The sequence below is a fragment of the Psammomys obesus genome, unplaced genomic scaffold (genome assembly GCF_907164565.1).
Source record: "Psammomys obesus unplaced genomic scaffold, mPsaObe1.curated_primary_1811, whole genome shotgun sequence".
NCBI classification, from domain to species: domain Eukaryota; kingdom Metazoa; phylum Chordata; class Mammalia; order Rodentia; family Muridae; genus Psammomys; species Psammomys obesus.
Genome location: NW_026592118.1, coordinates 25,721,606 through 25,736,191, shown reverse-complemented (window position 1 = coordinate 25,736,191; position 14,586 = coordinate 25,721,606). Strand labels below are relative to the sequence as shown.

The window sequence follows — 14,586 nt, the reverse complement described above, 5'->3', positions numbered from 1 at the left end:
GGACAAGATAGCGGCGCCAGGAGAACACAGCATCTGAGGAGCAGGACAACATTTTCCATACAGCGACCAAGAGACTGACTTCTGGGCCCTAAAACAACAGCGATCATGTTTCCCAGGTGAGAGGAAACCCCCACAGTGTGGGAATCCACGCGACGGGTCCACTCTCAGGTCCCCCAGCCAGAACCCGGAAGAGATCCCGGGTCCTGCAGGCACTAGGTCGCCAGACCAGAGCCACACGCCTATGTGTCCAGATCAATTTCCCAGGCTGATCGGTGGGCACAAATCACCAGAGACTGGGAGTCCCAGTCTCGAGAAAAACCCACAGGGAAGAGAGGCAGGGGGATTGGCCACGGGTCACCTAGTCTTTCCCTGGAAAAAGTCTCGCAGAATGGTGGGTGCGAGCCACCATGGGCTGAACTGGGCTCCAGCCACGAGCACAAAGACTTGCTGCTCGCCCAGCCCTCTGGCACAGACAGAGCTGTGCACCCCAGGGCAACAGAGACCGAGAGTCCCTGTCGGGAGTAAACCCCACAGGAAGGAAACGGGGACTTGAATTAGGTCATCCAGTATATCTCTGGGAAAAGTCTCGCAGACTGGCGGGCTTGTGTGCCGCCAGTCCAGAGACCTGCTCTGTACCAACTATTTGTCACAGACAGAACTGTGCGCCCCATGACATCAGACACTTGGAGTCCCTGTCGGGAGAAATCCCCACAGGGAACGAAGCAAAGGGGACAGACTTAGGCCACCCAGTATATCCCTGGAAGAGGTCCCACAAACCAACCCAACCCAGGGACCTGCTGTGTACCACCTAGCCTGCTGCAACCAGGAGAGCAGTACTCACCCACCACAGATTACAGCTTGGGTACTGGGGCACAGAGCCCCAACCTCAGATCTACAGAAGCCTGAGATCAACCCCCAGATACTGCTCCAAGGGGCAACCAGTTACCCTAACAAAACTAACCAAACCACAGGACACCTAGGTTACAGCAGCAGCTTACTAAATTTACAGCAAGAAACCCAAAAGAAGGGCAGCTGTCTCCAGGACTTCGCCGGGTGAGAGGAGAGCCCTCTCGACTAACAAGGACCACAGTTACCACTCAGGTCTCTACGCCTGAGGTGAGCTGTGGCAACTCCTGAAAAACACCGGCCATAAAGTGACCATACCCAAAAAGCTGAGAAGGCTTCCTTCAGGAAAAACCATCTTCCTACCACAGGATTCCAGAAACCACCAGAAAACCATCTTCCTACCACAGGATTCCAGGAACCACCAGAAACTAACTCCCAACACCTAAGATAGCCCAATAGGTAGAGGCCAGAGTAAAAGCTCAACCAACAAAAGCCAGAGCAATATGGCATCTCCAGAACCCAGTTATCCAGGGGCAAGTAGCCCTGGACACCCCAGCATAATTGAAATTCAAGAAGATGACCTAACATCTATGCTCATGAAGCAAATAACAGAGGAAACAAATAAAATGCGTAAAGACCTAGAGGAAGATAAAAACAAACAGATTATGGCCATCCGTAAAGAAATAGAAGAAGATAAAGAAAAACAGATTATGGCCATCCGTAAAGAAATACAGGAAGTTGCAGCCAAACAGAGGATTGTTCAAACAAACAGCTGAAGGAATTGAAGGAAAAACAGGAAAATACAGTCAGACAGGTGAAGGAAATCAACAAAACTGCTCAAGATCTGAAGATAGAATTGGAAAAAGTAAAGAAAACACAAATGGAGGAAACTGTGGAGAGAAAGAACTTAGGAAGAAAATAGGAACTACAGAGGTAAGCATAACCAATAGACTACAAGAGATGGAAGAAAGAATCTCAGGTATGGATGATACAATGGAAGAAATCAATGTATCTGTCAAAGAAAATGTTAAATCTAAAAAATTCCTGACACAGACCTTACAAGAAATTCAAGACAACATAAAAAGACAACACCTAAGAATAATAGGAATAGAGGAAAAAGAAGAGTCCCTCCTCCAAGGCCCAGAAAATATTTTCAACAAAATCATTGAAGAAAATTTCCCCAACTTAAAGGAGAGGCCAATTGGGTGTTCTGGTGGCCTACAGAACGCCCAATAAATTAGACCAGAAAAGAAAATCCTCCCAATCAAAACAGTAAGTATACAGAACAAAGAAAAAATGCTAAAAGCTGCAAGGGAAAAAGGCCAAGTAACATATAATGGCAAACCCATTAGAATCACACCTGACTTTTCAACAGAGACTATGAAAGCCAGAAGGGCCTGGACGGATATCATGCAGACCCTAAGAGAACACAGATGTCAGCCCAGGCTACTATACCCAGCAAAACTCTCAGTCCTCATAGATGGAGAAAACAAGATATTCAATGACAAAAACAAATTTCAACAATACCTACACACAAATCCAACGTTACAGAAGACACTGGAAGGGAAAATACAACCCGAGAAAACTAGCTACTTTCAAGGAAACACAGGAAATAATTAACCTCACTACAGTAAAACAATAAGCAACCAAGCACACAAACTTATGACCACAGCCAACATCAAAATCAAAGAATCTAACAGCCACTGGTTATTAATCTCTCTCAACATCAATAGACTCAATTCTCCAATAAAAAGACACAGACTAACAGAATGGATGCGTAAACAAGACCCAGCAATCTGTTGCATACAAGAAACACACCTAAGCCACAAAGATAGACTTTACTTGAGGGTAAAAGGCTGGAAGATGGCTTTCCAAGCAAATGGACCCAAACAGGAGTAGCCATTCTAGTATCTGATAAAATAGACTTTCAACCAAAATTAATCAAGAGTGATGGGGAAGGACACTTCATACTCATCAAGGGAAAATTCCACAAGGGAGACATCACAATCCTGAACATCTATGCCCCAAGTACAAGGGCACCCACATTTGTAAAAGAAACATTGATAAAACTTAAACCACACATAGATTTCCACACATTAACAGTGGGAGACTTCAACACCCCACTCTCAAAAAAGGACAGGTCAACAAAACAGAAATTAAACAAAGAAACAATGTCTCTGACAGAGATCATGAATCAAATGGACCTAACAGACATTTACAGAACCTTACACCCAAACACAAAAGAATTTACCTTCTTCTCAGCACCTCGTGGAACCTTCTCCAAAATAGAACATATGTTTGGTTGCAAATTGAGCCTCAACAGATACAAGAAGATTGAAATAATCTCTTGTATCCTGTCTGATCACCATGAAATAAAGCTGGACCTCAACAACAACAGAAATAGCAAAAAAGCCTACACACCCATGGAAACTGAACAACTTGATACTAAATGACAGCTGGGTCAGGGAAGAAATAAAGAAAGAAATTAAAGTCTTCCTAGAATTCAATGAAAATAAAGGCACAATATACCCAAACTTGTGGGACACAATGAAAGCAGTGCTAAGAGGAAAGTTCATAGCACTAAGTGCCTTCAAGAAGAAATCTGAGACAGCTCATTCAAGCAACTTAATGGCTCACCTAAAAACCCTAGAAAAAGAAGAAGCAGACACACCAAAAAGGAGTTGATGGGTGGAAATAATCAAACTCAGGGCTGAAATCAATCAATTAGAAACAAATAAAACAATTCAAAGAATCAATGAAACCAAGAGCTGGTTCTTTGAGAAAATCAACCAGATAGACAAACCCTTAGCCAAGCTAACTAAAAGGCAGAGAGACACCATCCAAATAAACAAAATCAGAAATGAAAAGGGGGACATAACTACAGATACTGAGGAAACCCAAACAATCATTAGGACTTACTTCAAAATCTGTATGCCACAAGATTTGAAAATCTAAATGAAATGGACAATTTTCTTGATCAATTCCACTTACCAAAGCTGAATCAAGACCAAGTAAATCAATTAAATAGTCCTATACCCCCCAAGGAAATAGAAGCAGTCATCAAAAGTCTCCCATTCAAAAAAAGCCCAGGACCAGATGGTTTCAGCGCAGAATTCTACCAGACCTTCAAAGAGGAGCTAACTCCAAGTCTCTTCAAACTATTTCACAAAATAGAAGAAGAAGGAACATTACCAAACTCATTCTATGAAGCCACAGTCACCTTGGTACCTAAACCTCACAAAGACCTCACAAAGACCCAACAAAGAAAGAGAATTTCAGGCCAATCTCTCTTATGAACATTGGTGCAAAAATTCTCAACAAAATACTTGCAAACTGAATACAAGAACACATGAAAGATATCATCCCCTATGACCAAGTAGGCTTCATCCCAGTATGCAGGGGAGGTTCAATATATGGAAATCCATCAATGTGATCCACCATATTAACAAACTGAAAGAAAAAACCACATGATAATCTCCTTAGATGCTGAAAAAGCATTTGACAAAATCCAACATGCATTCATGGTTAAAGTATTGGAGAGATCAGGGATACAAGGCACATACCTAAACATAGCAAAGGCAATATACAGCAAGCCTATAGCCAACATCAAACTGAACGGAGAGAAACTTAAAGCAATGTCTATATGAGTGAGTATATACCGAGTGTGTTTTTCTGCTTCTGGGACAGCTCACTCAGGATGATCCTTTTCAGGTCCCACCATTTACCTGCAAATTTCAATCTGGCGCTTTCTCAGACAACTAGGAATAGCACTTCCTCAAGATCCAGCCATACCACTCCTAGGCATATATCCAAAAGAGGCTCAAGTACACAAATAAGGACATCTGCTCAACCATGTTTGTAGCAGCTTTATTTGTAATAGCCAGAAGCTGGAAACAGCCCAGATGCCCCTCAACTGAAGAATGGATGCAGAAATTGTGGTACATCTACACAATGTAATATTACTCAGTAATGAAAAATAAGGAAATCATGAAATTTTCAGGTAAATGGTGGGAACTGGAAAGGATCATCCTGAGTGAGCTGTCCCAGAAGCAGAAAGACACACACAGTATATACTCACTCATATAGACGTATAATATAGGATAAACCTACAAAAAATTTGTACATCTAAAGAAACTAATAAAGAGGGAGGACCCTGACTAAAATGCTCAATCGCCATCCCGAAAGGCAAAGAAGATGGATATTAGAAAAAGAGGAAAACAAGAAACAATCTAGGAACCTGCCACAGAGGGCCTCTGAAAGGCTCTGCCCTTCAGACTATCAAAGCAGATGCTGAGACTTAGGACCAACTGTTGGGCAGTGTGCAGGGAATCTTATGAAAGAAGTGGGAAATAGTAAGATCTGGAGAGAACAGGAACTCCACAAGGAGAGCAACAGAACCAGAAAATTTGAACATGGGTCTTTCCAGAAACTCATACTCCAACCAAGTACCATGCATGGAGATAACCTAGAACCCCTGCACAGATGTAGCCCCTGGCAGTTAATGTCCAAGTGAGTTACATAGTAATGGGAAGAGGAACTGCCTCTGACATAATCTGATTGGCCTGCTCTTTGATCACCTCCCTCTGAGGGGGGAACAGCCTTACCAGGCCACAGAAGGTGACAATGCAGCCACTCCTGATGAGATCTGATAGACTAAGATCAGAAGGAAGGAGAGGGGGACCTCCCCTATCAGTGGACTTGGGGAGGGGCATTCGTGAAGAAGGGGGAGGAAATGTGGGATTGGTAGGGGAGGAGGGAGGAGTTTATGGGGGGATACAAAGTGAATAAAGTGTAATTAATAAAAGTTTAAAAAATAGAATTTATGTTCTGGGCCGGAGAGATGGCTCATTTGTTAAGAGCACTGACTGCTCTTCCAGAGGATGTGGGTTCAATTCCCAGTGCCCACATGGCAGCTCACAGCTGTCTGTTAACCCCAAGATCTGACACTCTCACTCAGATATACTTGTGGGCAAAATACCAATGCACACATAAAATTAAAATAAATACATTTAAAAAAAAGAAGAAGAAGAATTTATGTTCCAGGGCTGTGGATAGAGCCAAGTGGGTAAAGCACCTCTGAGGACTGCAGGTTTTTGGCTGCAGTCCCCACTAGCCAGCCTTTAAAACGCACATCACTGAATTCCTTTCACTTGGATGGAGGCCTCCCTATCTCCACACAGCCCAGGATTTAAGTTTAAGCTTAAGTAACAGCTTCTATAAATAGATCCATTTTTTTTATTACTTTCTAAAATCATCTCCCTGGCCCATATGACTCAGTGACTCTTAAGGTAACTAAGTGTTATCCAAGAGTCTCTGGAAAATCTACTGCGCTAGACAAACAAAACAAAACAAAACAAACAAACAAAAAAAAAAACATGGGTCTCAAATATAAGATAAAGTTGTAAGTGAGAGGCATCTTGGAAAAGGAAGGCTGCTGCTGAGTTCTTTAAAAATATAAAGAATGAAGTGAAAAATGGTTTAGCAAGCAAGGCACGGAGCCTCACTCATTGCAATTGCAGTACTCAGAGTCGGGGAAAGCCAAGTTCAAGGCCAGCCTGAGCTACCTAGTAAAGCCTGGATGAGAGAGAAAGAGAAGGAAAAGGAAGAGGTGGGTAGGAAAGGACAAGGGGATGGGGGTGGAGAGAATAGCGTGGCATAGGTCACTTGGCATTGAATCTCAGAGACGGCTTCCAAAACTGAAGATACGCTAAGAAGCTACTTGAGAAAAAGACAGGTGTCTGCTTCCGATCTACAGCTGACTCAATGCTGAGGGTGCCTCTGCTCTAACACAGGCAGCGAAGTACACTGCATGCCAGTGTTTCTCTCCTACTTAATGGCCAGGATTCTGAAGGGTTAGAGAATTCTTGAGAATCAATAAGGAAACTCATTGTCCAAGACAAGCAAAAGCAGACTGACTTCTGTATTCATCTTTTCTGCTGTAACAAATATATTTATAAAATGCACTGACTGCTTAATACCTAATTTTTTACTTCCTGGGATCAAAAAGAAACAATTCAAGCCTTTTTTGTACTATTCAGTTATATGAAACAGTTTGAGTTGCATATAAATGGATACGTGAACTGTCATTTTTTTAAAATATAAATATAATAGAATGTAGTCATTAAACAATGGTGTCTTAGATGATCCAAATTCTATCACTAATGAAAACTGACTGTGTTTGACTTAAAAAGGAAGTCTATTAGTCCTGCTGCAACTTGAAGGGCCAGGGAGGGTTGGAACCCATGGGGGGAGGAGTTCCCTTCTCTGAGGATAAGGGGAGGGGAAGTGGGAAGGAGGTGGGTATGAGTGTGAGATTGGGAGGAGGGGGTTTGCATCAGGATATAAAGTGAAAAAATAATTAATGGAAAAAGAAAGGAGTCTACAACATTGTATCACACTATAGAATTATTTGTGAAGGTTTTTCGGTTTTGATTTTTCCAAATAAAACACTTTTAGATATATGTCAAAACCACTGTTCCTTCAGCACATTAGAAGCTTTTGAATTGCTTGAAGGTTAGGAATTGTGCTTCATGGACAGTAATCTAGAAGAGGAAACAAAGAAATCACCAGTGCAATGGGGATAACAGGCAGTTTTCTATTGGTGCTGCTCAAGTTCATGGAAAATGCAAAGTTAGGCAAACATCTGTTGCCTAACAGCCACCACATTAATTTTTTTCTTAATGATTTCTTACAACTGTCCTTATAGTATCTTTTTTTCCCTGTCATTGACTTATTTATTAAAAAAACAACAACAACAATTAAAAAAAAACCATACGGTAGGATTTTAAGAAAGAAAGAAATGAGCTGGAAATCTGACTCAGGAAAATGGCTGCTAAAGGAGTTCAGTAGTGCAGAGGTCTGCAGGAAGACACTACTCTGCCACAGAGGAAACATTCAGTGGTGGGACAGCAAGGTGTCCTGGAGTGGTCCTGAGATTAAAGGCATTTGTTGCCAAGACTGATTACCTGAGGTCAGTTCCCAGGGCCCCAGATGGTGGAGTAAGAGAACTGCCTCCTTTCTACAAGCCATTCCAACGCACTCTGGCATGGGAATGTACACACACACACACACACACACACACACACACACACACGAGAGAGAGAGAGAGAGAGAGAGAGAGAGAGAGAATAAAGAATTCTTTTATAGCACTCTAACCCTATGGAGGAAAGGCAGCTGTAGAAAAACTCAGACATTCTCTTTCCTTCTGTATCAAATCCCCTTTTGTTTCCAAAAATGAGGTCCATTTGGGTTTGCCCAAATCCCTATAAAGCCCTGTTGTCCCGGACCAGGCTGTCCTTGGATTCACAGAGATCTGTCTCCTTCTGCCTGGAAAGTGCTGGGATTAAAGGTGTGCACCATCATGCCTGGTTTTGGTTTGATTTTTTGTTATCTTCTTGTTGTTGTTGTTTTGTTTTTTGAGAAAGGGTTTCTCTGTGTACCCTTGGCTGTCCTGGACTCACGTTGTAGGTCAGGATATCCTCTACCTCCTAGACTACTCGGATCCCAGGCGTGCACCATGGTACCAGCAAACTTAGAATGTTTTTAATGTAAATTATAATAGATTTCATCAGAGTAAAAGGCTCCTCGAGTGTCACAATGAGCTCTCTGCCCATTAAGTTCTTTCTCCTCTGACATGCGCTCCCCATCACATGGCATTCCTGACCTTAACCTTGACCCACACTTCATTATATTCATCTCCATCTTTCCCCTGCCACTGAGAACCCAATCAGAACTCTGAAGCTATGATTTCTGGTGAGAATCAGATGCACCCAAGTCAAACACTCGTAGCCAGCCAGTTACCAGCCAAAGTCAGCACTCTCTCAACACACCTAACCTTACACACCTAACACAAAGGCAAGCTGGAAAAATTATATTTAGAAGTAACTTGAGCTACCACAGGTTGACACTCAAGGCATTGCCTTTTTGTTATTATCATCAGAGATAAAACAATTTAACAAAAATACTATCAGAACTAATTATACTAATGATGGGCCATGACCTCTCTTCATTGGTGTCAGATAAACCACGTCTCCACAGCAATACTTACTTTGCTTTCTGACCCTGAGGGAATCTGCCCCCTCACCAACACGTACAGGTTTTTGGAACATGAAAATGGTTTTCCATTACTCACTTAATATTCGAAAACTTGTGCTAGGGTTCTTTTTTTTAAGATGCTCATGTGGGGAAAACGAAGCAGGCACGTCACCACCATTTGGCACTAAGGCACCTGAGAATTCAGAAAAACTAACCAAAATTACTTGAACCCAAGATGAGAGAAAACCTACAGGGACTGTAGGTAAATTCCCACTCTAGCTTGTGGGTAAAAAAAATAATAATAATAACCTTACTGTTATTGTTATTAGAAACGTCCAAAATCAATTACAAGCGCATTCCAAAAGGCCTAATAAAATCCACTTCGACTTCTCATGGCCCTCCTAATTTATGCACTATAGCCTATCTGCTAGAAGATCTGACAGAAGCTCGGCCAGGAAGTTAGTCTAGGCTCAAACAGCAGTGTGGCCTCTCTATAAAGCAGGAGGGCAGTTTTTTTGTTGTTTTTTTTAACTTCTATTAATTACACTTTATTCATTTTGTATCCCCCCATAAGCCCCTCCCTCTCCCGGTCCCACCCTCCCCCCCTTTCTGCATGCATGTCCCTCCCCAAGTCCACTAATAGGGGAGGTTCTCCTCTCCTTCTTTCTGATCTTAGTCTATCAGTTCTCATCAGAAGTGGCTGCATTGTCAGGGTTCAAGGAGGGCAGTTTTATTGATGATGACGGGTCACTCTGAGGGTGAAGCACAGATAAGTGAGTGTACGACCAAATCATTAGCAATGAACGCTAGTTATTATCAGTAGTAGGATTGTGATACTATGTAACTGGAAACTTCATTTACCCAGAATACTAACAGTTCTATTTCCATTCTAGGACTACCCCTCAAAACAAACAGAAACAACACAAAAAGAAAATCAAACAGACGAACAAAGACTCTAAGTTAAACCAGCAAACTGTATGGTTTGGGCTATGTTGTTGGTATTTATTACCTCCATTTCCCTCTCTCTCAAATCCAAAGTTGCCGTTCTCTACACTCAAAGTTGAAAGCTTTTCAATTTCTTAAAGCCAGGTATGGTTGCTCATGCCTGTAATTTGAGCTTTTGAAAGGCTGAGGCAGGAGGATTGATGAACATTTGAGGCCAGCCCAGACTACAGAGTGTATCTTTCTCAAAAAACAAAAAAATATTAAAAATGTGCATATAAATACATACATATAAACAATTCTTCATATGAAATAATATCAGATGATCTTGGACTTAAATTCCAGTGTTGTTTGTCACTGTAATTTGTCTCTGGCAGAATTTAAAACTTCACTGATTCTTAGTTGTATCCCCTTATAAAAAGTAGATAATACATATCTCCAAAGAATGTTCTATTGATTATGAGGCAGAGAACATTATGTCTCTGACATTTGGCAGATATTCAGATAGTAGCTATCATTATTTATAAGGAAAACAATTTAACTGGAACACAGGTGTAGACATAAAAAAAAATGAAGCTCATATCAAACACAAAAACATATACTCTACATACAGGGTTACATTTAGAATTTCATTTTATTTTTATTGTGAGGGGTATAAATGAACATGGTATGTGTGTGTGTACACTTGTATGAGTGTGCTCCCACATGAAGGCCTGTGAGTGGAAAGGCCAGAGGCTGATGTCAGTATCTCCTGTAATCAATTTGGTTAAACCTAGCTGGCCACCAGGCCCTGACATCTGTCTCTGTCTCCCCAGTGATGGATTATAGGTGTGCCTCTAGCCTGGCTTTCACACAGGCGCTGGACATCAGAACAAAAGCTCTCATGCTTACACGGCAGACATTTTTCTGACTGAGTCATCTCCTTAGCTCCTGGAACTTAGTTTTTAAACAAATCAAAATACCTAAAAACTAAAGGTGAAATTTTTTGTTTTATTGAAAGACTAAAAATATGTGTCTCTTTTGTACATAAAGACTTTTTATAACTTTGGAGCAAAAGGAATAAAAACAACTATAACAGAATTTTATTTTTTAATCACTTCTTAAAATTTATTTATTTTTTTATTAATTACAGTTAATTTACTTAGTACTTTAAAATCAGGGTTATGCTGGATAAAGCATGCATTCAACGAAACCAAAAAGGCCCTAAAGGCAAAATAAATTGTTCTGTTAAAGATACTCACTAAGGTGGATTTTACTTGCTCTAAATATAAAATTATAATTGACACTGAAATCTAGACTGTGAGAAACTGCATAAGATGAACAATTTCACTTTTTTAACAAGTAACTTATGAGGGGAAAAAAAATTCTAAGACACTTTAAAACACAAATTGACTTTTTTTCTTTCCAATTCTTTTATTCTTTTTTATTTTTTATTATACTTTATTTACTTTGTATCCCCCCCTCTAGTTCCCTCCTTCCTTTCCTCCAAATCCCTCCCTTCCTCCCCCTTCTCCACACACTCCCCTCCCCAAGTCCACTGGTAGGGGAGGGTTTCTTTTTCTTTCCTTCTGATCCTAGTCTGGTAGGTCTCATCAGGAGTGGCTGCATTGTCTTCCTCTGTGGCCTGGTAAGGCTGCTCCCCCCTCAGAGGGAGGTGATCAAAGAGCAGGCCAATCAGTTCATGTCAGAAGCAATCCCTCTTCCCATTACTATGGAACCGCCAAATTGACTACTAAATAGACACATGCTTTGTTTATAAAATTGTCAGTTACAGTTCGAAGAGGACCACCTCACAGTTGAGGATGGTCTTTGCAAGGGTCTCTGGAGGGAAAGGAGGCGGGGCTTGGTAAGCAAAGCAACACCTGGGCTCGCTGACCAGCCAGCTTGAAGTGTACAGAAGTCATAGAGGCCTTCTTTTAATAACGTATCAGTCCATACATGGTTCTATGTGCATCTCTGTGTTAGAATTATAGTTTTAAATGTTTTAAAATTAAAATTACAATGTTAAAGACTCAGCAAGCAGCAATTACATTTTTCACATGAATGTATTCCTCTTCTCACATTCATATTCGTACCCCAATCAAATGCACTGCACTTGATTTTCGCCCTTGGCTGTTCAATGGCAATTGTGCAGAGCCCTTTCAGAGACTGACTTTTGGCATTCTTTACATCAGGTACCATTTTCTTGTAAGGAGTACAGCTCAACTGTTAAGATATATGTCTACCAAGCATGAAGTCCCAAACTCAGTGTTCAAAACGATTACCCTCAAAGGAAGGAAAATTTCACTTACTTTGTTTTCCACAACCTTGCCTCCATGTTCAATGTGTCTCTCCACATAGCCAGAGGACAGCAACTCACTGCAACAACAAAAATGAAATAACAATTAGAGAGGATCCTACAGGTGAAGACAACTCAATAACAGAGGTTGCCAAGAAGCTCCAGGCCCCCCTGGGTTTGATTCCGGTGCTGTATGGGGGGGGGGGGGTTGAATACATATCACATTTAAAAACTTACATCAAGTTCACACACAGCTACTTTATCAATTCTTTAATTCAGGTCTTAAAATAAATTCAACACTTCACAGAGAGGGAGAAAGGAAGAAAGAGGGAGGGAGAGAACAGATGAGCCAGACAGCTAGTGCTCCTACGAAGACAGAAGGCTGAACTGCCTTCCACCACCTGTTCTACCATGGCTGAGCACAGCCAACTCCCCCAGAGAGCACTGGGGCTATGAAATTATAGACAAAATTACTTTTTAAAAATATTTTAGTCTTGTTTTACTAGTGCTCTCTAATCTATCTATTTTAATTTGCTACCCATATCTTACCATCTTTATGTGTCATGTATGTTACTTTTTTTCTTATAAATTATTAGTCTATTACACACAGAGAAAAAAAGAGCAAAGAAAATGGAAAGGGGGATGGCAAGATGGCTCCATGGGCAAAGCCAATGGCTGCCAAGTCTCACAGTCTAACTTCAGTCCTAGGATTCATATAGTGGAAGGATATAACTGACTCTCCTAAGTTGTCCTCTGACCTCCACATGCAAACTGACATACAAGTGCTGCATGCGCACGCACACACACACACACACACACACACACACACACACTAAAAGCAAAAAGATGAAAAGCAAAACATCATCAACATTCTAAAGGTATTTTTTTCTTAAAGTCTTCTGAACAACCTTCTTATATGATTGGATATCAATAGATATTTACCTATTTCTTTAGTTTAGTGTATGTGCATTGGTGATTAGCCTGTGTGTATGTCTGTGTACCACATGCATGCAGTGCCGATGGAGGCTGGAAGGGAATGTAAGATTCCATGGAAGGACTGGAGTTAAAGATGGTTGTGGCCCAAAATGTGGATGCTGGGAGTTGAATCAAGGTTCTTTATAAGAGCATCCAGTGCTCTTAAGTGCTCTTAGCTGCTGAGCCAGCCATCTTGCATAAGGAAATCTACTACTGTAGTAGCTTCTGAAATACATTCCTGTATAAAAATGAATTTAAATAGATTCACATATAATGGAGGGGAGAGAATAACCCAAGTAGATATCAGATGCTACCAGATAAAATCCCCAACACCACGAGTGGGTTACATCTTTTTTAGTCATTGTCAAAGGAGGTCTCAGTGTTAGAATTTTGTCTGGCTAGAACTTGTACCTTAAAAAAAAATTATAGGTTATTGCCAAAGCTGTTGGTTACCTCCCTCAACCTATTGCTGAAAACACCACATATGTATGTCATTGAATATGGAGAAATTGGGCTCTATGAGAAGCCTTGTCCCTACTGACTTACATTCATCGTGTTGGAAGGTACTTATACATGTTACCAAAGAAGAAAAATCTCACCCAGCTATTAACCCTACAATCTATAATAGTGACCTGCCTAAAAGACATACCCACCAGTGTAATAGTGGCACAAAATTAGGGGGTAACCAACCATTTTTAAAAATCGTATTTAAGGCCAGTTCAAGTATTAAGTGCCACACCTGACACTGTTAATGAGGCCAAGAATCTCTGCCTAGAAAGGTCATGGACCCTAGGGTGAACCTACTACTGTTATCCTCCTAAAGAAGCATAGCAATAGAATGACTCCTAATGATATACTGCTGCATCTACAGGGCAGTGCACTGTTCAACTCATCAGAGAAGCTCCTTCCTGCAGCAGATGATCATCAACACAGAAAACAACGAATAGACAATGCGCACGGTGAAAGACTTTGGAACACTCAGCCCTAAACGTGATGTCTTTATGACTTCCTTCCTCTCAAGGCTCAGGGATCCATGAAGAAGGAAGGTAAACAGATTGTACGAGCCAGAAATAAGGAACGACTTCAAGGGAACCGCATTTTCCAGATACAACAGGACTGACGCACATAGGAACTCACAGGGACTGTCACATAAGACCTTACAAATTCTAGCCAAAATCCCAACACTGAGGAGAGATACAAAGTTCCACCCCTATTCAAGAAGCTATATGTAATTGATAGTTGCTGGAAGAGGGGGAAAAAATCAGTTTTCTTCGATGGAGTGGCACACTCCAGGACAAGCCTCATATTTAGGAATGGTTGGCCGACGTAAAACAGACTCTATGATTCATTTTGGTAACATGCATATGCTTTTTTCGTTTGTTTGGTTTGGTTTGGGTCTTCTCTTTTTTTATTTTTTTAAGCAGGGAAAAGAACATGAAATTAGGTGGGTGGTTGCCGGGAGAATGTCGGAGAAGAACTGGGGGAGGGGAAGCAATATATTCAAAATGTGT

The 14,586-nt window shown here is 41.1% G+C and overlaps 1 protein-coding gene across 11 annotated transcripts in view; it reads right to left on the bottom strand.

The window, feature by feature from the left end:
* Adam22 (ADAM metallopeptidase domain 22) overlaps positions 1-14,586 on the bottom strand; it is a 226,571-nt gene that overhangs the window by 115,555 nt on the left and 96,430 nt on the right. For all 11 annotated transcript variants that reach the window (XM_055612609.1, XM_055612619.1, XM_055612620.1 and 8 more), the window contains exon 4: positions 12,114-12,180. In XM_055612609.1, coding sequence (XP_055468584.1) covers positions 12,114-12,180 — 67 coding nt within the window. The remainder of the gene's footprint in view (positions 1-12,113; positions 12,181-14,586) is intronic.